Source organism: Schistocerca nitens, chromosome 2, assembly GCF_023898315.1.
Source record: "Schistocerca nitens isolate TAMUIC-IGC-003100 chromosome 2, iqSchNite1.1, whole genome shotgun sequence".
Classification (NCBI taxonomy): domain Eukaryota; kingdom Metazoa; phylum Arthropoda; class Insecta; order Orthoptera; family Acrididae; genus Schistocerca; species Schistocerca nitens.
The window spans coordinates 590,072,917-590,099,602 of record NC_064615.1 but is presented as its reverse complement, the minus strand read 5'-3'; the positions used below and the strand labels follow the sequence as shown (position 1 = coordinate 590,099,602).

At 44.9% G+C, this 26,686-nt stretch overlaps 1 protein-coding gene across 1 annotated transcript in view; it reads right to left on the bottom strand.

Moving 5' to 3' along the window:
• LOC126236649 (sushi, von Willebrand factor type A, EGF and pentraxin domain-containing protein 1) overlaps positions 1-26,686 on the bottom strand; it is a 485,510-nt gene that overhangs the window by 317,605 nt on the left and 141,219 nt on the right. The window contains exon 3 of the mRNA XM_049946110.1: positions 6,934-7,023. Coding sequence (XP_049802067.1) covers positions 6,934-7,005 — 72 coding nt within the window. The 5' untranslated portion in view covers positions 7,006-7,023. The remainder of the gene's footprint in view (positions 1-6,933; positions 7,024-26,686) is intronic.

Below are 26,686 nucleotides of genomic sequence, written 5' to 3'. Positions count from 1 at the left end.
GGGGACCTACGGGAGGAAGGATGGTTCAGAGAAGAAGCACTGGATAGGCATTTATGTAAGAGAAGGATCCAGCAAAGCAATGCCGACCGCACATGTCGTGGGAAAAGGCTGAGATGATGATGATGATGATGACTGACGACTTAAGTCTCTGTTATGTGTATCTGTTGTGTTTATTAAACTTATGGAAAAACAAACTTATGCTTCAACCCAATAATCCTAGTGAATAATCCGCGGTTTTTGTCAGTCTACAATCGATTGTAAGCTCTCGAACTAGATCTTGTCGATTGCTTCAGATGAAAACTCCTTAGTGAAGCCTAACTTAAAATTTCATGTAATAAAAGTCGGTTCGGATGTAAAATAAGACACTTTTGGCCACTACATAAAATTGCTTGTAATTATCCATCCCTTTCCAAACCAATAACTTGAATCGTATTTATTTTATCATCTTTCTTAGTGTGAATCAAGTTTTCGTACTTGCTTCGTCTTTTAGAAATCATCGTCAGCCTTACTACGACGTATTGGGAGACTAATAACCCATTATTCGCTGTGACAGAATAAGTTCTGTTAGGCACAGCTCCCATGAACTAATTGCGCCAAGCCTGATACGTGAAAGCTGCTTACGCTATCTAACAAAAGTATCCGGACACCCCCATCTAATGCGGAACTGGCCACTAGATGTCACGAGAGGCGACTTGCTTGTATAAAAGGAGGTGGGAAGTATTGCGTTGTAGGAATAGAAGATGTAAGAGCATAATGGTTCGGACAGGAGAGCTCAATGACTTCGAACGTGGACTAGTCAGGGGTGTTACCAAAGCAACGAATCCACGAGGGACATTTCAGCCCACGTGAAAGTGACCAGTTTGACTGTTGGTGACCTGAGAGTGAAGTGAAACCCGAACGAAGACCAGGCAGATTGTAATGGCGTGCATGGACCGGGAGGATGGCTGAAAAAAAAAGCACATGAAATCAGCGGATGGAATCACTCCTGATTTTCATAGTTCTACCACCAGTCCATGTAACGCAATGTTCGTGGGGAGTTAAAAATAATGGGGCACCAAAGTCGAGCAGCTGCTCATAACTAATACATTTCTGTCGTTAACGTTATGCAAATCTTGAGGTACTGCAAAGAGCCGACGCCACTGGGCAATGAGAAAGCAGTGGGAAGGTGTGAATCTGGCGAATGCCTGGAGAACCTCAGCTGTCTTCATGTGTAGTGCAGACAGAGAAGTACGGAGTTGGTGGTTAGGGTGCAGTCCCCATACTGCCCTTACGAAAACGCCAAATGCCGAAGGATATTAACACATTTTGCAACATGGTGTACTACGTTCAGTAGAAGAACAGTTCGGAGACGACGATTGTATCAGCATGACAGCACAACTGTCACAAAGCAGCATCTGCGAGAAAATAGTTTGTGGACAATAATATTCCTGAAGTGGACGGGTGTGCCCAGAGTCCCGGCGTGAAACCAGTGGAACACCTTTGGGATGAGTCAGAACGTCGACTTCTTCTCCAAACTCCAGCGCCTGACGCTACCTTCTCTGGTTCCAGCCCTTGAGGAACAATGGCTGTAATTCCTCCACAGACATACAGGCACCTCATTGAAAGTGTCCTTAGCAGAGTTCAAGTCGTCATAAAGGCGAAGGAAGTGTGGCCACGCCCCATATTAATGTCCACTAACATATGACCGGGCTCTTTGATCAAACAGACAACGCAGATACACGCTTGATACACACCGCTGAGGAAAAAAGAGGAACTCTGTGTCAGTATTTCGGTGTATCTCAAATTCACCCATGAGAATGGGATACTGCAATAGTGCTGTGACTAATCACAACAGAAAACGGACAAAAATCTGAGCTCTTGTGATAAAAACGATACTTTCGAACGATTAAAGAAAATTGTCTCTGACACAAATGATATTGTTTCGAAATAAATACAACTATTTTTGATTTCCCTGCCTCTCTTAAGAATACCAGTAGGATTTCCTGCACCATTTAAAATACTTCCAGGATATTTGGACCGATCAGGTTAAATGGATGCGGGGGAGTACCTGCAGAGGATATTAAGCTAAGGACTAGTAAGAAAGACGTTTGCGTAGGATATGGTGACGATAACGCTTTGTTGTGCTCTCGGCAGAGATGTCTTTAGTACGCGTAAAATGATATGAAACGTGGCCGGTTGAATCTGATAAAGTTAGACGACTTCCGACGCACACACACACACACACACACACACACACACACATACACACACGCACAGAGAGAGAGAGAGAGAGAGAGAGAGAGAGAGAGAGAGGCCGGGGGCGGGAGAGCAGTGGTGAAACATCTCATTTTCGATTTGCTGTCAAGAAGAGAAGGATTTGAATTTCCATCCGGCAAACAAGTTTTACGGTCTATATAGACTATATAGAGCTCATTCAAGTGGATTGTTGAAGATGCAATTGCAACGTCGCTGAATAACTGCAATGTATAACAGATCCCTTCGAATATGAACTAATACAAGACAAGACACACGTAGGAGAGGAAAAAACCCACTAGATTTTGAATGGCGTATTAACAGAATGGTGGTGGGCACAGCCATTTAAATTAAACATGTAGGGACCACTAAATTAAATAATCTTGTGGAGGGAGCAAATGGGTGACTTTGATGTTATGGGAGAGAGCTAAAATTATTTAGAGCAGCTGCAAAAGGTGACTGTGCAAGACAAATGGGACCTATTCTCGGATACACTACACTACACTACACAAAGGAAACGGCTACTCGGGTAGCAGAGTACTTGTGGCGTGCACATGGGGGTTTTTTAGGCTAGGCAGTAGTGCGAGGTGTCCTGATGAACACTCACCAGTCGACGTGCAGGCAGGGAAATCAGGACGCGCTCAGTATAAAGACACTTTAGCTATCAAGATATTAGCAGTAAATTTTCAGTGTTCGGAATAAAGTTCCTGAATTTACTGCCCTCCAGGAAGCGTGTGGCGCGCAAATTATTCTCGGGACTAAGACCTGGCTAAACCCTGAGACAGGAAGTTCTAAAATATTTAGTGAGGGTTGGAACGTGTATCGGAAAGACAGATTAGACACCGTAGGAGGTGGTGTCTTAATTGCAGTTGACAAAAATAATGTGTCTACTGAGGTCGAAGTAGAGTGTGATTGTGAAGTTATCTGGACACGTTTAACAGGGCTAGGGGAAATAAAGTTAATTGTGGGGTGTTATTACACATTATCCGAAAACTGTCTTGTGCTTCTAAATCGACAGCTAACGCGTAATGGAAATATTTTAGATCTGGTAGCCACGAAGAGACCAGAACTCATCGACGGTGTCAGTGTTGAGACAGGGATTAGTGAGCATGATGTTGTCATTACGACTATGGTTACGAAAGTTCAAAAGTCGGTCAAGAAGGCTAGGAGAGTATTCTTACTAGAAAGAGCAGATAAGCAGTTGTTAGCATCCCACTTAGTAAATGAATCGACTTCATTTACTTCCGGTACGATGGACGTGGAAGAATTATGGGCAAATTTTAAACACATTGTAAATCACGCATTGGACAAGTATGTGCCGAAAAAGTGGGTTACGGGCGGAAAAGACCCATCGTGGTTTAACAGCGCAATTCGGAGAATGCTCAGGAAGCAAAGGCACGTGTACTCGCGGTACAAGAAAGATCGGGGGAATGAGGACAGGCAAAAGTTAGTAGAGATTCGTGCTGCTGTAAAAAGAGCGATGCGCGAAGCATTCAACCACTACCACCCTCATACCTTAGCAAAAGATCTTGCTGAAAACCCAAGGAAATTCTGGTCTTACGTAAAATCGGTAAGCAGGTCGAAGGCTTCCATCCAGTCACTCACTGATCAATCTGGCCTGGCAACAGAAGACAGCAAAACGAAAGCTGAAATTTTAAATTTAGCATTTGAGAAATCTTTCACGCAGGAGGATCGTACAAACATACGCCGTTTGAGTCTCGTACAGATTCCCGTATGGAGGACATAGTGATAGACATCTCTGGGGTTGTGAAGCAGCTGAATGGGTTGAAAATAAATAAATCGTCAGGTCCTGATGGGATTCCAATTCGGTTTTACAGAGAGTACTCTACTGCATTGGCTCCTTACTTAGCTTGCATTTATCGCGAATCTCTTGCCCAACGTAAAGTCCCGAGTGACTGGAAAAAAAAGCACAGGTGACGCCTGTGTATAAGAAGGGTAGAAGGAAGGATCCTCAAAATTACAGACCAATATCCTTAACATCGGTTTGTTGCACGATTCTCGAACATATTCCCAGTTCGAATATAATGAATTTCCTTGAGACAGAGAAGTTGCTGTCCATCCATCAGCACGGCTTTAGAAAGCATCGCTCCTGCGAAACGCAACTCGCCCTTTTTTCACATGATATCTTGCGAACCATGGATGAAGGGTATCAGACGGATGCCATATTCCTTGACTACCGGAATGCGTTTGACTCGGTGCCCCACTGCAGACTCCTAACTAAGGTAGGAGCATATGGGATTGGTTCCCAAGTATGTGAGTAGCTCGAATACTTTTTAAGTAATAGAACCCAGTACGTTGTCCTCGGTGGTGAGAGTTCATCGGAGGTGAGGGTATCATATGGAGTGCCTCAGGGAAGTGTGGTAGGTCTGCTGTTGTTTTCTATCTACATAAATGATCTTTTGGATAGGGTGGATAGCAATGTACGGCTGTTTGCTGATGATGCTGTGGTGTACGGGAAGGTGTCATCGTTGAGTGACTGTAGGAGGATACAAGATGACTTGGACAGGACTTGTGATTGTTGTAAAGAATGGCAACTATCTCTAATTATAGATAAATGTAAATTAATGCAGATGAATAGGAAAAAGAATCCTGTAATGTTTGAATACTCTATTAGTAGTGTAGCGCTTGACACAGTCACGTCGATTAAATATTTGGGCGTAACATTGCAGAGCGATATGAAGTGGGACAAGCATGTAATGGCAGTTGTGGGGAAGGCGGATAGTCGTCTTCGGTTCATTGGCAGAATTTTGGGAAGATGTGGTTCATCTGTAAGGGAGACCGCTTATAAAACAATAATACGACATATTCTTGAGTACTGCTCGAGCGTTTGGGATCCCTATCAGGTCGTGTTGAGGGAGGACATAGAAGCAATTCACAGGCGGGCTGCTAGATTTGTTACTGGTAGGTTTGATCATCACGCGAGTGTTACGGAAATGGTTCAGGAACTCGGGTGGGAGTCTCTAGAGGAAAGGAGGCGTTATTTTCGTGAATCGCTACTGGGGAAATTTAGAGAACCAGCATTTGAGGCTGACTGCAGTACAATTTTACTGCCACCAACTTACATTTCGCGAAAAGACCACAAAGATAAGATAAGAGAGATTAGGGCTCGTACAGAGGCATATAGGCAGTCATTTTTCCCTCGTTCTGTTTGGGAGTGGAACAGGGAGAGAAGATGCTAGTTGTGGTACGAGGTACCCTCCGCCAAGCACTGTACGGTGGATTGCGGAGTATGTATGTAGATGTAGATGTAGATACAGCTCTAGTGTTCAGGGCAGGTTAAATTAAAACCTAACTGGGTATGCTGAGAGAATCTTCGGAAGAAAGACGAGATGTTTCAAGCGAAACGTTGTTTTGCAAGTATGAATACCGAATATTTGAGACAAAAAGTAGAATGATTCTGTTTGCCCCATTGTATATCTCGCGGAAGGTCCATTAGGAAAATGCGAACGCTGTTAGCGCGAGCACAGAGAAGCAAAGAGTCGTTTTCTCATGCTCCATCCACGATTGGATTGTCACAAGGACAAAGATGGGTGCCACGTATCCTCCATCGTGCACCCTAAATTATCTTCCAGCGTATCTGTAGATGTAGGGTGTAGTGTTACAGACGCGGACTGACTACTGGATGGGCAGATCGCGTAACTAATGAAGAGATAGAAAAAAGGTACATCTGTCATCAACCCGAAGGTTAATTTTGACCACCACAGTACTTTATACGGACATTGGGTTGTGACTTAACTTAAAGTGGGCGCTGATACGTAGTGCTACAGTCCATTTTTCACGCTGACAAATATTTTCAGAAGTGAAAAGTGACAAAAATCCTGCGACTGACTGGGGATTCAAACCCGAGATCTTCGGATCCACAGTCTGGTCCTTTACGCCTGAGCCACATAGAAATCGAATTTGGAAGAAAAGTGTTTCATGGCACAACTTGAGTAAAATACTGATACAGAACATCTTGAGGAATCAAGGAGTAGTTAATTTGGCAATTGAAGGAAATGTGCAAGCCAAACATAGAGAGGGAGACCAGGACTTGACTACTGTAAGCACATTCAAATGGATGTAAAGTTTAGTAGTTTTACAGAGATGAAGAGAGTTTTGCAGCACAGACTAGCGTCGAGTGTTTCATCAGACTTCAGGCTGAAGACTGCAGCAGCAACGCTATGGTATATTTCCGTGTATATAAAACTCAAGATATTTGTAATTTTTTTTCAAAATAAAAGTAATGATTTGTTTTGGCGGAAGAAATCAACTGTACTAAATCTCTGTATCAGTGTTTAGTTATTCTATAAAAAGCTATGAGTTTCGAATCTGACTGCTACAGTTTCTTTGCTGCAGTTTGTATTTATTTGGATGTACGAATGAATCCAGAATTTTCCTCGTTTTCATATTCGTGTGTGATGATAACAGAGAACCACATTTCCCTCTGAGCGTGAACCTGTACTCGACATGCTAAGTGCAACCAAAAGCCGCTCGGGTGCGACAAACAAAACTCCCTCTTCCCCACGCTCACTCTCGCCCATTTCAATGTTCCTCGTGTGCGGAACTGCGTTACCAGCTAGCTGGCAACCAGTTGTCGAGGTAGATCGCTTGTCCGTTGCGTTCCTTTTCAGTCGCTCAGTGTGTGGCCGGCTTTAGAATCGTGCTTCGACTAGAACCTTCGTTATTGTGTCGGTAGCTCACCTGCGCTGCAGCGGACGGTGGGCGCAGTCCCAGAGCGGCGGTCAGCAAGACGGCCGCCAACCGGAGCAGCATGGCGGCGTCTCTCGTCAGCTGTCAACAAAACAAAGCACAACGCTGTTTACTCTGACAGATAGAAGCAAAAGTTAAAAATGGTTCAAATGTCTCTGAGCACTATGGGACTTAACATCTGAGGTCATCAGTCCCCTAGAACTTAGAACTACTTAAACCTTGCTAACCTAACGACATCACACACATCCATGCCCGAGGCAGGATTCGAACCTGCGACCGTAGCGGTCGCGCGGTTCCAGACTGAAGCAAAAGTTATCTTGTCAAAATAACGACATTGTTGGATAATCACAGCTGTTACATCATACTGAATGTTTATAGCGTACAGCAGAAAAAAATTACAACTGTGGTGACGTTATGAACGTTATAGAAGAATCCTTGGTGATTTATGTTATACGGACATTGGGTTGTGACTTAAGATATGTTTCTGCCTCTAACGTTTCGGCTCCTATAGCTGGAGACATCATCACAAGCTATAAATAAGCAGGAACTATTTTAAAACTCAAACAAGCTCAGGAAGTAGAGCTTTTTGTATGTAGCCGCTGGAAATCACTGAGTCTCTTATGGAACAGTCTGTTGACGTCACGAACAGACCGCTGCAAGGTCCTACATAAACAATTCGTCTTTTATACAGGGAGCGAAAGGCTATTTACAATTTGTACAGAAACCAGATGGCAGTTATAAGAGTCAAGGGGCATGAAAGAGAAGCAGTGGTTGGGAAGGGAGTGAGACAGGGTTGTAGCCTCTCCGCAATATTATTCAATCTGTATATTGAGCAAGCAGTAAAGGAAACAAAAGAAAAATTCGGAGTAGGTATTAAAATCCAGGGAGAAGAAATAAAAACTTCGAGGTTCGCCGATGACATTGTAATTCTGTCAGAGACAGCAAAGGACTTGGAAGAGCAGTTGAACGGAATGGACAGTGTCTTGAAAGGAGGATATAAGATGAACATCAACAAAAGCAAAACGAGGATAATGGAATGTAGTCGAATTATGTCGGGGGATGCTGAGAGATTTAGATTAGGAAATGAGACACTTAAAGTAGTAAAGGAGTTTTGCTATTTGGAGAGCAAAATAACTGATGATGGTCAAAGTAGGGGGGATATAAAATGTAGACTGGCAATGGCAAGGAAAACGTTCCTGAAGAAGAGAAATTTGTTAACATCGAGTATAGATTTAAGTGTCAGGAAGTCGTTTCTGAAAGTATTTGTATGGAGTGTAGCCATGTATAGAAGTGAAACATGGACGATAACCAGTTTGGACAAGAAGAGAATAGAAGCTTTCGAAATGTGGTGCTACAGAAGAATGCTGAAGATTAGATGGGTAGATCACATAACTAATGAGGAGGTATTGAATAGAATTGGGGAGAAGAGAAGTTTGTGGCACAACTTGACTAGAAGAAGGGACCGGTTGGTAGGACATGTTCTGAGGCATCAAGCGATCACCAATTTAGTATTGGAGGGCAGCGTGGAGGGTAAAAATCGTAGAGGGAGACCAAGAGATGAACACACTAAGCAAATTCAGAAGGATGTAGGGTGCAGTACGTACTGGGAGATGAAGAAGCTTGCACAGGATAGAGTAGCATGGAGAGCTGCATCAAACCAGTCTCAGGACTGAAGACCACAACAACAACAACAAGTTCGTTTAGGTCTTAATCTACGTACTACGTCATTATAGCCTCTGATGACGCCTCTAGCATTAACAAACGAAACGTTATGTACAATAACATGCCTTAAATCAGAGTCCAATACGCACGACAAGAATCATCAAAGGTGTGAATAGCAGTCCGATAAAGCTGCACTGCATGATTCTAAAAACAATTCTAACGTGGCAATTGTGTGGCAATTGAGGACAATAGAGAATGAAACTCGGAATTTGCGACAGCAAAAATTAATATTTAAGGTGGACGTCGGCAATCAGAACAGCCGCCATTAAAAGTAAATCTACATGGTTTCCTATCGCACGTTGTTAGTGTCAGATCACGAATTACGTTGGTATTGTGGACAGTTAATTTGGTAAATTCTTGTATTGACCAACAAGTCTGGTCTCGAGTAGATTACTTCCATATAGTCCAGTCAAATTTAGTTAATCAGTGTTAAAGAGCACACGAGGACCCCCGCTTGCTTCCATGGCAAGGTCCTATCGAAAGTGATTTGCATTTCTTTGCTCCGAGCTGTGAATGAAGATCCTCGATGGGTATTTATAGGGCATGAGTGATGCGTCTGTTTTCTTCTGGGCGAATAGCACACCCCCTAATGGGCACACGCTATATCTTCTGATCAAACTACGTAATTCCCTCAGTCCAATGAATACATAATTCTCTGCAATCATCATCGAAGTATTATTCGTATTTGCCACGTTGACCAACAACCATAATGAATGAAGAGTTAAACTCGTACCTTCCTATAGTAAATAGTAACTGAAAAAGAAGACAGAAAATACGATAAAGTTTCCTTTTAACACGCTAAACTGACGACGTCTAATAGCGCGTAAGGGATAATCATAAAAAAAAAAATCAATATGTGTAGCAGTCTTGATGCCCCATTAGTGAAGGCGTCGGTAAATTACAACTGTTGATGCACACGGATTTCGAGTGTTGTATTTATTTGAAACTGAAGACATCTTTTCATGAGGCAACTATCTTACTGTCATAGGTGCGCGAAACGGCCAATAGGTATGACACTTCCTGACAGATTAAAACTGTTTGCCTGACCGGGTGTCAACCTGGGCCTTTGCGTTTGCTCTCACAGCTTTAATCGGACCTGCACCTCAACTCCTACCTTCCAAACTTCATAGTTCTCCCTTGTATCTTGCCGGACTGGCACTTCTGAAAGAACATATAATGCGAAGACGTGACTGAGCCACAAGATGAGTCATTACTGACTTTTACTGTTTAACACTTTCTTATAGATAACTGAATCAACTGTTGGATTACAACTAACAATATCATAACCACTGAGCCACCTCGCTCTATCCAATTGAGCTCTTCTCGCGGACATACGACCGAAAGCAAGGCAGGAAGATTAGGTTTAATGTCCCGTTAACTTCGAGGTCGTTAGAGACAGAGCAGAAGCTCGGAGGTGTGTCAACGATAGGGAAGAAAATCGGCTGTGTCCTTTCAAAGCAACCATCCTGGCATTTCCCTGGAGCGATTTAGGGAAATCACGGAAAACCTAAATCTGGATGGCTGGACGCGGGTTGTTCCCGTCGTCCTTCCGAATGCGAGTCCAGTGTGCTAACCACTACTCCACCCCGCTCGGTGATGTACGACCGATCAATGTCGGCCGGTTTCCGCTGTAATCCAATCTGGCACGGTTTATTTCTCTGGGCTGTGTGACCTGGATGCAGGGGGTCAGTGAACAAGAACTGGCTGCTGGCGGCGCAGACGTACTGCGGCAGTACGGGGACAGGTGCGTGGCGCGTGTGTGTCCGTGTGTGTGTGTGTCGGACGAGACATCCGGGTCCCGCAGCGCAAGGGGAATAGAATAGCAAGCAGGGGAAACGCCACGGCCCAGCAGAGTCGCACGACTGCGCCAAAGCGTGTCTCTACGCTTTGCTACAGCAGACAGTCGTGCTAACCTCTTCCCAAGTCTACGGCAAACCGGAAATCCTTTCTTGCGTTGATTAACCTAGATCACTGGAAATTTAAGACTGACTCGCTTAGTCTTACAAGCTAGTGCAACTCTGCAACAATTTGAATGGCACAGATACTCAAAGACGCGACGAGACAAATAAGTTTTTACTAAGTATGTCTGTATCCGTTACCTGATAGCCATCTACAAGCCTTACCAAGTGTTTCATTGTGTGACTAAAGGCCGTTCTATACTGGCCCACACGACACGAGGAATGCCGCTGTTGGAATAGCAGGCTGTCATTCTGTCCTACGACGAAAAATTTATGTTTTAAAAATATAAATTTTTTCTGTATCAGTTGAGTGTGACGTAGTAATGTGAACCCTGAGAGGTTAGTGCACCTTCTCCGCTAGGAATAAATGAAACGTGCCACAGGTCGGCCAGTAGAGGGATGGTCACCTACGTTCCCACTAATTCTTCTGTTTACCTGCAAGGTCATTGTGATGAGTTACCGCAAAGGTGGAAAGGGGATATTCATCTATATTTAAAGGTGAAATACACGTAGTTGACATAAGTCCCCTTCTTTGTATAGCTGAGGCTCGAGTAGATGAATTTTAGCTGGGCCCGGTTCAGTTTATATGAAAATAAGTAGTCAGGCGTAAGAGATGCTAGAGACTGTAGAAAGTGGAAGTGCAGCGTACTATGCGAGGTGGCACAGTGTTTAAAAGAACGGCTCGTGTTCTAGAAAATGGGATTTTAAAGCCCGATTCTGATATCCCGTTTTACGCGGTTTTCCAGGTTCACTTCGGGCCAATGCTGTGACAGTTTCTTCTACAAAGTTCTGTTCAATTTGTGCCCAATATTAGCTTGTATTTCTTCTGTGTGGCCCCGAGGATGACGGAGGGTTAAAATCAGACGCGGCGCGAGTTTTCCATACTGGGGAAGGCTGCGATTTATCAATGGGACCATATTCTCAAGTAACGAAGTCCTGTCGATCTTTCTGGTCTATTTAATTACGTCTCAAAATACGGGTTTTTCGCAGTTCTATCTAACGCAGTTATTGCGGAAACCTTCAAAATGTACCCTAGGCAGTGGGAGTATTTTTTTTTTAATAACACACTTTATCAAGCAGATGCTGTTATCGTGGAAAGCAGTTGCTAGAAACTGAAAGTAACGACACATTATTGCATCCTTGTTTCATCGAATCGTTCGTGAAACTCTTGCTATGTGGTATTACTGTATTCTAATGCACCCTAGCGTGACATTTACAGTTTTAGCATGCCTTAGATACAGTGGATAAAATTGCCAAAGCCAGAAACAAAATAAGTATCGTCAACATTATCAAACGTCGATAAATGACGCATCAGAATACAGTAGATACAGGAGCACGGATTCAGCAGTGAAGGTTCAGCCATTCTTTTGATCCGTCTTCATAAAAAGCAGCGGAAAAGAAAAATCAATTTGATGCTGGTACGACTCTCTTTGGCTCACCTAGGTGAGACTTCTAAGTATCCATAAGAGCTGTACTCTGCAGAAGCCATGTCCTCAAAGCTCTGCGACATGGAGCTAATCGGCATTTCAAGGCGCGGCCATAAGTCCACTACTGCCTGTTTGAAAAACATCAATCGATATTATACGCCTCAGAATTTTTAACTATGTGCCGACCCTGATTAAATCATCATCTCCTTTTCTTCTTTCTGTCACTCTTGACAGCCACTTGGAAAAAAGAGACTACACAGACGCAAATGAGCTAGCATGGGTTTTGATTTCGTCTCACAGAGGATATACTGCTACAGTCTCCGCCATTTAGCAGTAGACAGCGAAGGGTGATGTAAATTAAGCGGACTTCGTACGTCATCAGCGTAAAAGGCAGGCAAGGCTAATGCTTCTATTGGAGCACAAATTGGCTAATATGCTCTTGTCGTAAAAGACTCTGCAAAGTGATGTACCGGCTGCCTCATCATATCTTCCTCAACACCTTTAAAAATTTCCTAGAAATTTTGGCATGCGAAAATATTCGAGCATTTTTTTTTTTTTTTTTTTTTAAACATGCAGCTCACCTCTCCCTCCCACAAGCTCCCCTAGACGTATCTCGCTCACACAGCCAATTGTCACTCACTAATTCAAGCCAACTCATTGCTCACTGTCACTATCTCTTTGTGTCTCCCTATCTGACACTGTCTCCTGTCTCTCAACCACAGTCTCCTTCGTTCCGTTCGTCTCCCTCTTGTTCTCTCTTACCGCTGCTATCACATTCATTCCTTCCCAATGCTGCTGTCTCTCTTCACCGTCACACTGTCTCTCTTTTTCATTATCATAGACTCTGTCTCTCATTATCGCTGACACTCACCCACTTCCACTTTCTCCTTCTCTTTTTTCCTCTCCCACTGGCACTGTCCCCTTCACTCTTCTGTCACTGTTAACTATGTTCTACTGCCACTGTGTCCCTCTATTTCTCTCATGTTGCCATTGTCTCCTTCGCTGTATCTATACCACAACCACTGTCTACTATGTCCCAGTATTTATCACTTTTCCATCTCATTCCCACTGCCACTGTCTCCTTTCCTCTTAGCATAAAAAAGCGTCGATATATTCGCACGCCAAGATTTTTGGGAAAATTTTTAAAGGTGCTGAGGAAGGTAAAATGAGACGGCTGGTACCCCACTTTTCAGTCAGAGTCTTCTAGAAACAGGAGCATATTAGGCTTTCTTGTGCTCCGATAGGAGCATTTCTCCTCTGGTTCCCTTCTTTTCCCTGCTACAGTAGGGGATGTCACTTACGAATAGAACTTCATGGGTCAGTAATATTTCGACAATTTTAGAATAACGAAAAACTAATTTATAACTCAAATCGCATTTTACGTGCCCAAAACTTTTGCATATGCTTTAGTACTACGACATGGGTGTCCCAGGACCCTTCTAATGATAACCGCGACACTTTACAGCATATTTCTCCGTGGTACGTGATTTTATAAACTATGTTTTCGCTTCATACCAGATATTACGAGCGTATTTTACATGTACAAGTAGGGTAACTTCGAAAATTTGTACCGCTGAAATGAGTTAAGGTAAGAAGAAAATTTTCAGGGATGTTCGAGGTCGGGGTTTTGGGAATTTGCGTAAAAATTTGGTGTGTATAGCTGTGTTGGGAACTGCGGCTCGGTTTTGGTAGCCAAAATCCATATTTTTCGGGCTTTCTCAGGAATCGCCCTTGAACTACTTGGTACCTCCACAAGGCCCTTAAGGGTCACCATAGGCCACATTAATGCTAAAGGAACCAATCGATTTGCTCCATTTGCCTAAGCTGGAGGAAGAGTGTAATATTTGGAGTTTGTACTGTAGGATAGCTGCAGTTCGACGATCCTTCTGGTGGGTATACTAAAGTTCCTTAGCCCGAGGGCTATCCATAACACTTAACACTACATTTCTACCACCATCAGAAACCAAGGTATGAGCCGCGGAAAAGTCCCGTTTATATGCGCGGCGTTTTGGAACATATGTAGCGCATGCTGTCTCGTGCGTACCGATTATGAGGGGCAGTTTCAAGGTGTTTGTCCTCTCGTGCATTAGAAAAGCCGTTTGCTTTCTCTCTGGCAGAGCGCTCTTTACGGCCGTGCCGACGATTTACCCACAGTGATCGATCCGCGATTCGTAAGCGTAATGAGTGTCGACCGGCCGGACACCGGAGCTGGGCTGCTGCCGTCGGAAAAAGAGGAGCGCCGGCCGAGGCACGTACCGACGCGACCGGTCCGCGGTGTCCCAGTTGCGCGCAAGCTCACAATACCTACCGAGAGCCACTTATCTACTTCGCCGTGAGCGGCATCCAGTCACCGAGCTGCTGCAAAAACTAGACCGCCCCACGACGCGTGCGCGGCTCGCCAGACCCACGCCGTCGTCTCTGGATCGCCCCTTACGCCGTCCTCACACGGGAAGAGGCAGCTAACATTATCGTGGACGCGGACGCGACATCCGACCTCACTAGAGACGGCGTCGTCAGCACGCGGTACGAGCTGGTTAACGTGATTTGTGCTCTCAACGCTCTCCGGCGGCCGTTGTCAGCTTTATTTGGCTCGCAAACCACAGAAGTTCATTTTAAGAAAATGGACGTGCGTAAAACAGCCGCGTAAACTCTGTTAACGATTGTTGAAGAAGAGCGGAGAAAATCACGAAGAAAATTCTAGATTCGTCCATGGCTTGATCAGCGACGTGGTGCTAGAGGAACACTGTATAATGCTGTAAACGATTTGAGATAACGTACTAGTAGAAGTTATTTGTTAACTCAATGGAATTTCCATCCCATTTTCGGTTTTAAATTAAATATAGTTACGGTATAGTGTCTAACGTCAGTCTGCGTGTGCATAGTATCCATATTCTCGATATTCTGTTTACTACCAACATTCTGAATAACTTACTTCATCACATAGATTACAAGCTCCAGAATCATTACCTAATTTTATTCGGTTGAATCAGGAGATTTTTTTCGAAGGTGCCCACGATCACTGAACAAGATATTTACCGACAATATACATGAGCCAGTCCATAAACTCAGAATATATATATATATATATATATATATATATATATATATATATATATATATATACTCCTGGAAGGCCGGCCGAAGTGGCCGTGCGGTTAAAGGCGCTGCAGTCTGGAACCGCAAGACCGCTACGGTCGCAGGTTCGAATCCTGCCTCGGGCATGGCTGTTTGTGATGTCCTTAGGTTAGTTCGGTTTAACTAGTTCTAAGTTCTAGGGGACTAATGACCTCAGCAGTTGAGTCCCATAGTGCTCAGAGCCATTTGAACCATTTGAACTCCTGGAAATGGAAAAAAGAACACATTGACACCGGTGTGTCAGACCCACCATACTTGCTCCGGACACTGCGAGAGGGCTGTACAAGCAATGATCACACGCACGGCACAGCGGACACACCAGGAACCGCGGTGTTGGCCGTCGAATGGCGCTAGCTGCGCAGCATTTGTGCACCGCCGCCGTCAGTGTCAGCCAGTTTGGCGTGGCATACGGAGCTCCATCGCAGTCTTTAACACTGGTAGCATGCCGCGACAGCGTGGACGTGAACCGTATGTGCAGTTGACGGACTTTGAGCGAGGGCGTATAGTGGGCATGCGGGAGGCCGGGTGGACGTACCGCCGAATTGCTTAACACGTGGGGCGTGAGGTCTCCACAGTACATCGATGTTGTCGCCAGTGGTCGGCGGAAGGTGCACGTGCCCGTCGACCTGGGACCGGACCGCAGCGACGCACGGATGCACGCCAAGACCGTAGGATCCTACGCAGTGCCGTAGGGGACCGCACCGCCACTTCCCAGCAAATTAGGGACACTGTTGCTCCTGGGGTATCGGCGAGGACCATTCGCAACCGTCTCCATGAAGCTGGGCTACGGTCCCGCACACCGTTAGGCCGTCTTCCGCTCACGCCCCAACATCGTGCAGCCCGCCTCCAGTGGTGTCGCGACAGGCGTGAATGGAGGGACGAATGGAGTCGTGTCGTCTTCAGCGATGAGAGTCGCTTCTGCCTTGGTGCCAATGATGGTCGTATGCGTGTTTGGCGCCGTGCAGGTGAGCGCCACAATCAGGACTGCATACGACCGAGGCACACAGGGCCAACACCCGGCATCATGGTGTGGGGAGCGATCTCCTACACTGGCCGTACACCACTGGTGATCGTCGAGGGGACACTGAATAGTGCACGGTACATCAAAACCGTCATCGAACCCATCGTTCTACCATTCCTAGACCGGCAAGGGAACTTGCTGTTCCAACAGGACAATGCACGTCCGCATGTATCCCGTGCCACCCAACGTGCTCTAGAAGGTGTAAGTCAACTGCCCTGGCCAGCAAGATCTCCGGATCTGTCCCCCATTGAGCATGTTTGGGACTGGATGAAGCGTCGTCTCACGCGGTCTGCACGTCCAGCACGAACGCTGGTCCAACTGAGGCGCCAGGTGGAAATGGCATGGCAAGCCGTTCCACAGGACTACATCCAGCATCTCTACGATCGTCTCCATGGGAGAATAGCAGCCTGCATTGCTGCGAAAGGTGGATATACACTGTACTAGTGCCGACATTGCGCATGCTCTGTTGCCTGTGTCTATGTGCCTGTGGTTCTGTCAGTGTGATCATGTGATGTATCTGACCCCAGGAATGTGTCAATAAAGTTTCCCCTTCCTGGGACAATGAATTCACGGTGTTCTTATTTCAATTTCCAGGAATATATATATATATATATATATATATATATATATATATATATATATATATATATATATATATATATATACTTTCATAATAGCAAAAGCTTCCAGTGTGTAACTTGTGCTTACTTTCAGACATAGACTAACGGCCACGTTAAGATTTCTAACCACTGAGGAAACAATGCAACCGTTGGCCTTTGCAACAAGAACTGCAGCAAATTCGTTACTTACGAGTATAATCATAAACTTTTGAGATAAAACTTCTATTAAATGAATGAGAAAGACCCAGAATCTACTAGAAAACAAAAGGTGAGAAACATGTAGTGCGAGGCGGATACGTAATGCTAACTTTTTGCTTACATCGCAAGATCTCACAACGCTGTCGGCTACGGTATAGCTTCCGTGCAACGTGTGGCGAACACTATCTAAGGACTGTATCTACAAATGTCATTATTTGACATTTAAGATGCAGATTGTACCAGAAAGATGCACTTTTGATAATCACCATTGTGCCATAGCACACAGTTTAAAACACTAAATACAACTACAGGAAGCCTTTACATACCAATATGTGCAGTAGTTTCCTGTCGTTTTATTATAACAAACAGTAACTACAACGACGCGTTTTCGTGAGGTCGTCAGTTTGCTGATACTTTGTAACAGCTATTGTTGATATCACATACTGTCAAAAAAAAAAAAAAAACCGCCTAATGGGAAATTTAACGCCATACAATATGGCAGCTCCTATGGTCTGCTTGTGATGTAGAACAATGGCGCGTCTCATTGGTCAAGTTCCTCTCCACGAGGAAAATATCTGACATGCCAGCTTCATCGTTTGTGGTTCCTCAATAGGCTATAGTGGAATGTGGAATTCCATGCTGTGACGTCACCGACTCCTCGTCCACGTGCGTTTTTACGTGAGAGGACAGCTTTAGGTCTCTTGGCGCAGGTAACTAAGGCCTCGAATAGATATTGGGGATATTTACGGCAGAAACTGGGCTTCATGCTGTATGTCTCATAAACTAATCGTCTAGGACACGGGCTGAAACCCATCAGAATACTTTGGCCCCTAAAGCGATAGTGTCAGCAACCACGTTTTTACCTGGATCCGTCGGCCTATTCATCGTGCCAACAAAGGTGTTCCCGGCCAGCGCAGGTTTTTGTTCGGCGCCTGTACCACCTGCCTCTAGGGAGACAGCGCCGGCCCCACTGCCTGCGTGAGGGTCACGTGACCTCTGACCCTGAGGCCGCGGGAAACACAGGCCCAGGCTGAAGCAGCGTTCCTGCACTATACCAGCGGCAGCCGGATCGGTTTGCACGTGTAAAACGTCGTGTGTCTTACGACTGAGCGGCATATCGTCTTTCGCCCTCAACGCGTCACATCCGTCAGTGCATTTACGGCAAGATGGCTTTGATTGATGGGTGTTTTTACGCAGTCGTCATAGCCAAAAGTGGTCTTCTAATAGAGTTCCTTTGTCTTTGCATAATGTATGAGACTTCTGAGACGCTGGAGGTGTCACTGCTGTCTTTATTGAAATGAGTTTTACTGAGCTGTATTTGGTCCGAGGCCCACGAGAAAGACAGGCCGTGTCGCATACGTCACAGCACGTGACACTGCAGCTCTTACGAGTACCAGCTGCCGTCTCCGGCGGGGAGCGAGAACTGTTTCAGAAGAGTTTAATAATTCTTGACGTCGTGTTTAAATGTATTCAAGCTCTCGACAGGTCACGACGAAGCTGAGAGCGTTAGTGCATTGACATATTGATTTCCCATGGGCCACGCACGGAGCAGAGCGTTCGCGAAGTATGGCGGACAAGGCAACCCATGTTATGTCACATGTTCGTTGCGGGGCCCGTATTTCTCGCGGGCCCTGTTTCGGGTAGGTTGAATGTATTCCGTTTCGCGCTTGCAACCAAATGGCATCGATATCGTGGCGCAATGTTTCGGCTGTCCACCAGGCAGTTTTCGAAATATCGTGGCAAGATATAGATGTCATCCGGCTGCAGTCCTCAAACTTCACAGAATACTTACTACGCCGCTAAAACCTCGAAGATTCACATGGACAGAACGTGATAGAAATGCACGCTGCACGAGTACGATCAAAATATCAGGCACGTGCGAGTATATATCGAGTATCCTTTACAGTGTACCGGAAGCAATTCCTCCGTTTTCTGTAAAAATGCTTTCTATTTTGTTTTTGAGACGTGTCGATGAATTCGAACAAGGATTGCTAATGGCTGGCGACCAGTGACAGCGACATATATGTTCGATGTTTTCAGAAGCCATGCTAGTTAGCAGGGAAGAGATCGTTCTGTGCGAGATACTTTATTACATTTGATCTCAGAATGTGTTCTCAGGCTCTACAACAAATGGATGTCAAGCATATTGAACGGTAGCTTTATGGGTCATTTTTCCTGTACTTCTTGAGTCGAGTGTGACCTATGCTTTCTTCCAGCCAATGGGCATAGTTCTTTGCTCGAAAGATCTGAGGTATATTGTGGTTAAAAGGGGGGTAACTCAGCTCGGTATAGAATCTGATACAGATTCCTTCGGGCCTTTGAGGTTTGCTCAATTTTAACGACTTCCACTGTCTCTACGCGCCACTGAAATTAATATACATTTCAATCTTCTTCGCAGTTGTACGAGAATTACGCCGGCGCAATACTCTCGATTTTTCTTTTGTAAAGGAAAATTTTGAAAACGGAGTCCAACATTTCTGCTTTTGGTTTGCTATCCTCCGTTTCTGTTCCTGTCTCGTCCTTGAGTGTCTGGAGGAAAGAGACCTTCCTATAATATTCTGCTCCGGTAGTCGTTGAAAGCTTCATGCACTGCCATCTTAACACCCAAATGAGTTTCGTTCAGCATCTCTCTATATATAGTCCTATGCTTTGTTTTACACCTGGCATACTGCTTACTATTCGTTCTTGAAAACGTCCGAAATAATAAATGCATAAATATCGTGCGTTTGCTTGTTGCGAGAACTACAGTGAATTTCTTCCGCATCCATGATACTCAAAAAGTGTCTGGCCGGATGACCACTGTTTTACGTTTTAAAAGCATTTTGGACCATTATTTTGCTGTCCGTCAATCGTCCCTTCGAGAAACCTTCCAACATCGGTAATTTCAGTTTCATAGTCATATTTTTAAAATATCCGTTCGCTGGAAAGTGCAGTGGTGCGGATGTAACGCCCGCGTAGTAGTTTTGTCGGAGAACAGATTTCATGGAGTTCAGTCAAAGGCCAACTGCTTGGCACTTTTGTACAACGGGTTTTGATTCGCTGCCTGTGGCTTTGGTCGCAGAGAGCAGGCTGGTTAAGGAGGATCGTTTGCATCAAGACCGTGACGTGCTGTGCAAGAAGATACGTGCTGTTGCAGTAATTACCGGCTACGCTCTAGATCCTTGTGACGAAGCGAAAACTCAAGTCATTCTCACCTTCTCAACAAGCAATGAAACTCTGCACAGACAATATAGTGCGGAGCATAAACTTAGTTGGACAGAATGAAGGAAGGAGTCTTGTGTAGCTTTATCAAAGCTACATTCTGTCATTCACGTTTAAGTGATATAAGGAAAGCTTTGTCAGCCTAAATCAAGTTAGTGTGACGGGGATGATAATTCTTTCAAAGAGCGAATATATCTAAGTGTCTGGTCCTTTGCGTTTTTATTAACCAAGCTGCACTAAACTTTTACGCTAGGGTCATGTATTGGCCGAAAATCACTATGACATTCAGAATTTTTATCGAAGACAGTCAAAGAACAGTTGATAATACTTGTCAGTCGCTTCTAAATGCAACATTCATTACCCATTACAGGACGTCCGTGTTAATCTCACAGTTTTTTAAACGACTGGCTAATGGCACATAATTCTTAAGCAAATTTATCGAGACTGTCTTCAGTCACTTCCACGGCCCTATTACACTGAAAAAGAGCTTTGCCAAATATCTTTTACAAAGATGTTTTATAAAATCTTGTGATATGTACTAGGTTGCTTTTATCACACATGTTATAAGAGTCAGAGCTTTTGTGAAAGATTTCTAAAAGAACGGTGACTGTAACACGGACCTGCTTACCGCACTAAAAGCTGGAGAATTGCGCAGCACTTTCATTTTGGTTCACCAAACGATTTTTGCAAAGAAAGCTGCCATCATGTTTTATCGATAGTACGTCTTGTGCCAAATTACTCTATTGTGAAACTTTCCCTAAATCGTAAATTTGATAAGAGTCAAATTTTCAGTATACCGTAAGCTATCTGTCTTAACAAAGAACAAGACACCTAGTGAAGTGGCACAATGTTTAGCACACTGGACTCGCATTCGGGAGGGCGATGGTTCATACCCTCGTCCTGTCATCCAGATCTACGATTTCCGTGATTTTTCTAAATCGCTTAGGGAAAATGCCGGGAAGGCTCCTTTGAAAGGGCGCGGCCCATTTGCTTCACTATCCTTCCCCCGTCTGAGATTGTGGTCCGTCTCTGATAATCTCGTTGCTGCGGGATGTAAAACTCTTAATCTTCCTTCAACAAAGACAGAAAATTTTCAGTTTAAGAATTATTAATTAATTACGCCATCCGTATCTGTCAGTCGCAATAATATAATTAATAATTATTGAAGCGATAGGCGTACAACACAGCAGTGGTGCCAACATTTAGCTACCTAGGCCAACCATCATAGAAAAATACATATGTACAGCCCAGTATTCTGTGAGTCTACTGAACTCAGTGTATTAATATCTGTTTTGTTTTGGTTAGCTTGCTTCTGCCACCGTTCAGTATCAATAATAAAAGGTCAGCATGTGACTGTAGTTAAATAAGAATTGATTTTACTATTGTCATGCAAATTAGCCATGGTCTCAGACAATGATATATAAAGTACAACAGGTATTCGTGAAGATATTTTTATATGTCGTACCAGAAAGGATATAAAGTGTACAAGAAGTATGCGTGAAGATACTTTTCTATGTTGTACCTTAATATATACACACATCAGTGTGTTGGCTGTTTTTTCTCTGTCTCGAACAGTCTACCCACAAACACGTCACAAACTTGACTTTCTGGATGATCGTGAAATGGAAATGAAGTCCCCTACTTCTTTATCGAGCGTAGGGGAACGATGCGGGAGACCCACACCGCTTTACTAGGCAAGGTCCTAGTGGAGGTGGTTTGCCATTGCCTTCCCCCGACCGTGATGAGGATGAATGATGATGATGAAGACGACACAACAGCACCCAGTCATCTCGAGGCAGGAAAAATCCCTGACCCCGCCAGGAATCGAACCCGGAACCCCGCGTTCGGGAAGCGAGAACACTAACGCGAGACCACGAGCAGTGACCACTAAGTGGACTGCGGCTCGCTTCAACAGCTGACCTGCAGCCCAGGGGAAAATGTGCATTAATAGCTTGATATTGCCACACATAGTTAGGTGTACTAACCAACCTAAGAATATACCATTTGTAATGGCTAAATTTATTAGTGTGCCAATGTCGTAAATACTGATGTAATGTCGTTCAGCAGCCATCGCGTCCGCCCCCGGTAGCTGAGTGGTCAGCGCGACAGAATGTCAATCCCAAGGGCCTGAGTTCGATTCCCACCTGGGTCGGAGCTTTTCTCCGCTCAAAGACTGGGTGCTGTGTTGTATCCAAATCATCATCATTTCATCCCCATTGGCCCGCAAGTCACCGAAGTGGCTTCAAATCGAAAGACTTGCAACAGGCGAACGGTCTCCCCGATGGGAGGCCCTAGTCACACGACATTTACATTTTTGAGCAGCCATCGTCAGTCACCAACAGAAATATCTGCACTTTGTACCTGTTACACTCTGCATGTTACTTTGTGCCACAGAGCACTTATATAAGTTGATTCCATCGACAACAGACTTGCCGTGATGGGACACCGCAAGTAAAGGAGAAAACATTTAGACCTCTTAGAACTACTTGCAGTAATTTTAGAAACATGTTGAACAACACTCATTCAACAGTCAAATGTACTTTAACAACTTTACAGAGTTAAAAGGGAGAAAAAGTGCTCGAGCCCCATAACTGTAGCCAACTACAGCAATCGAATAACGACAACCTACCACAGGTTTTAAAATAAGTAATGGCGTGCGATTACTCGCCGAACTGGAACTCGTCTACATCTACATGATTACTCTGCAATTCACATTTAAGTGCTTGGCAGAGGGTTCATCGAACCACAATCATACTATCTCTCTACCATTCCACTCCCGAACATCGCGCGGGAAAAACGAACACCTAAACCTTTCTGTTCGAGCTCTGATTTCTCTTATTTTATTTTGATGATCATTCCTACCTATGTAGGTTGGGCTCAACAAAATATTTTCGCATTCGGAAGAGAAAGTTGGTGACTATTTTGTAAATAGATCTCGCCACGACGAAAAACGCCTTTGCTTTAATGACTTCCATCCCAACTTGTGTATCATATCTGCCACACTCTCTCCCCTATTACGTGATAATACAAAACGAGCTGCCCTTTTTTGCATCCTTTCGGTGTCCTCTGTCAATCCCACCTGGTAAGGATCCCACACCGCGCAGCAATATTCTAACAGAGGACGAACGAGTGTAGTGTAAGCTGTCTCTTTAGTGGACTTGTTGTATCTTGTAACTGTCCTGCCAATGAAACGCAACCTTTGGCTCGCCTTCCCCACAATATTATCTATGTGATCTTTCCAACTGAAGTTGTTCGTAATTTTAACACCCACGTACTTAGTTGAATTGGCAGCCTTGAGAATTGTACTATTTATCGAGTAATCGAATTCTAACGGATTTCTTTTGGAACTCCCGTGGATCACCTCACACTTTTCGTTATTTAGCGTCAACTGCCACCTGCCACACCATACAGCAATCTTTTCTAAATCGCTTTGCAACTGATACTGGTCTTCGGATGACCTTACTAGACGGTAAATTACAGCATCATCTGCGAACAACCTAAGAGAACTGCTCAGATTGTCACCCAGGTCATTTATATAGATCAGGAAGAGCAGAGGTCCCAGGACGCTTCCCTGGGGACACCTGATATCACTTCAGTTTTACTCGATGATCTGCCGTCTATTACTACGAACTGCGACCTTCCTGACAGGAAATCACGAATCCAGTCGCACAACTGAGACGATACCCCATAGGCCCGCAGCTTGATTAGAAGTCGCTTGTGAGGAACGGTGTCAAAAGCTTTCCGGAAATCTAGAAATACGGAATCAACTTGAGATCCCCTGTCGATAGCGGCCATTACTTCGTGCGAATAAAGAGCTAGCTGCGTTGCACAAGAACGATGTTTTCTGAAACCATGCTGATTACGTATCAATAGATCGATCCCTTCGAGGTGATTCTTAATGTTTGAATACAGTATATGCTCCAAAACCCTTCTTACCCTTCTTAAACACTGGTACAACCTGCGCAATTTTCCAATCTGTAGGTACAGATCTATCGGTGAGCGAGCGGTTTTATATGTTTGCTAAGTAGGGAGCTATTGTGTCAGCGTAATCTGAAAGGAACCTAGCCGACCGCGGTGGCCACGCGGTTCTAGGCGCTGCAGTCCGGAACCGCGTGACTGCTACGGTCGCAGGTTCGAATCCTGCCTCGGGCATGGATGTGTGTGATGTCCTTAGGTTGGTTACGTTTACGTAGTTCTAAGTTCTAGGGGACTGATGACCTCAGATGTTAACTCCCATAGTGCTCAGAGCCATTTGAACCATTTGAGCCAAAGGAACCTAATCGGTATACAATCTGGACCTGAAGACTTGCCCGTATCAAGCGATTTGAGTTGCTTCGCAACCCCTAAGGTATCTACTTCTAAGAAACTTATGCTAGCAGCTGTTCGTGTTTCAAATTCTGGAATATTCCATTCGTCTTCCCTGGTGAAGGTATTTCGGAAAACTGCGTTCAATAACTCCGCTTTAGCGGCACAGTCGTCGGTAACAGTACCATCGGCACTGCGCAGCGAAGGTATTGACTGCGTCTTGCCGCTTGTGTACTTTACATACGACCAGAATTTCTTCGGATTTTCTACCAGATTTCGAGACAAAGTTTCGTTGTGGAACCTAATAAAGGTGTGTGTGTATGTGAGAGTGTGCTGGTGAGGACAACAGCCCTCTTTGAGTGTCCAGACCCGATCACCCAAGTCGAAGGCTTCCGGCCGCCGACCTGCCGGAAGGAAGCGCACAGTTAGTGTGCGGTGTCGGCCCGCTTATCGACGCCGTTAGGCAGCCGGAAGGTGGCGGCGGAACCTTATCTGTCGGCACGGTGACCCCCGCCCGCCTGGCTGCTGTACGGAAGCGCGCACCGCTACTGCCCTCGTCTTTTTCAGGCGGTCGGGCGTTTCTGTGACGCCAGCTACCGGCTAGGTCACCCCTTGCTCCACATTTTCTTAGAGCACATTTTTACGGTGCAACATCAACACTCCGCATGCTACCTTACGGTGTGTAGTGGAGCATAGCCCCACTCGCTCCCCCTTCCCCCTCTGCCCCCACCATTCCTCTTTTTTCGCGGTATGTCCGCGGGAAGAACGACAGATGACGAGAATCCGCATGAACACCAGTTCCTCTGATACTCCCTTTACCGTCATTTCGCGCGATGCAGTCTAGAGTTGTTTGCTGATGATGCTGTGATGTACGGGAAGGTATCGTCGTTGAGTGTCTGAAGGAGGATACAAGATGACTTAAATAAAATTTCTAGTCGGCTTGATCAATGGCGTCTAGCCGTAAATTAGAAAAAAATAAGTTAATGCATATGAGTAGGAAAAACAAACTCGTAATGCTGGAATACAGAATTAGTTGTATCCTGGTTGACACAGTCATATCGTTTAAATATCTGGGGGAAACGTTGCAAAGCGATGTGAAATGGAAAGAGAGTGTGAGGATTGTGGTGTGGGAGACGAATTGTCTACTTCCGATCATTGGGAGAATTTTAGGAAAGTGTGGTTCATCTGTAAAGGAGACCCCATATAGGACGCTCGTGCGACCTATTCTTGAGTACTGCTCGAGTGTTTGGAATCCGCACCAGGTCGGATTAAAGAAAGACGTCGAAGCAATTTAGAGGCAGCCAGTTACCGGTAGGATCGAGCAACGCTCAATAATTACATAGATGCTTCGGGGACGCAGGGGGAATCCCTGTAGAGCAGCAGCGTTCTTTTCGAGTCACACTAAGGAGAAAATTTAGAGAACCGGCATTTGAAGCTGACTCCAGAACGATTCTGCTGCCGCCAACATACATTTCACGCAAGAAGACAAGATGCGAGAAATTAGGGCTGATACGGAGCCATATAATTCTAACAGCAAACCTCTCCATCTGCCACTGTAGATTGAAGAAAAAAAAAAAAGAAAATGTGCGTATGGCATATTTGACCTGCAATCCTCATCTCGGAAGTTCGGCGGCGTGGTGCAAGTATATTTACTTACCGCCACTCCGACGACTTGCGCGTCGATGATAATGATGATGAGGACATAACATACACAAACACACACACGCAAACACACACACACACACACAAAAACACACACACACACACACACACACACATACATACATACATACAGACACACACAGAGTGACATAGAGAGTCGCGGGCGGAAAAAAACCCACTACCCGGCCGGGAATCAAACCCGCGGTTCAACAATCGAGAGTCTCAGCAATGCCAGTAACAAGACCACGAGCTGCTAATTGGAGACTGATTCGCCCTAGCGATTACTGAAAGAATACGGGACGAAACGCGCGGCTTTTCTTTCAAACTTTTCCATGTCCCCTTTTACCCTGACTCCAGGCTGGCGAGCAATACTCAATAATAGGTCGAACGAGGGCTCCGAAAGCTCCTTGTTCATGTGTGAATTACTCAAACACTACCTCAGGATTTTCCTCCTGAATTTCACTCTGGCATCTGCCTTTGGTTCAAATGGCTCTG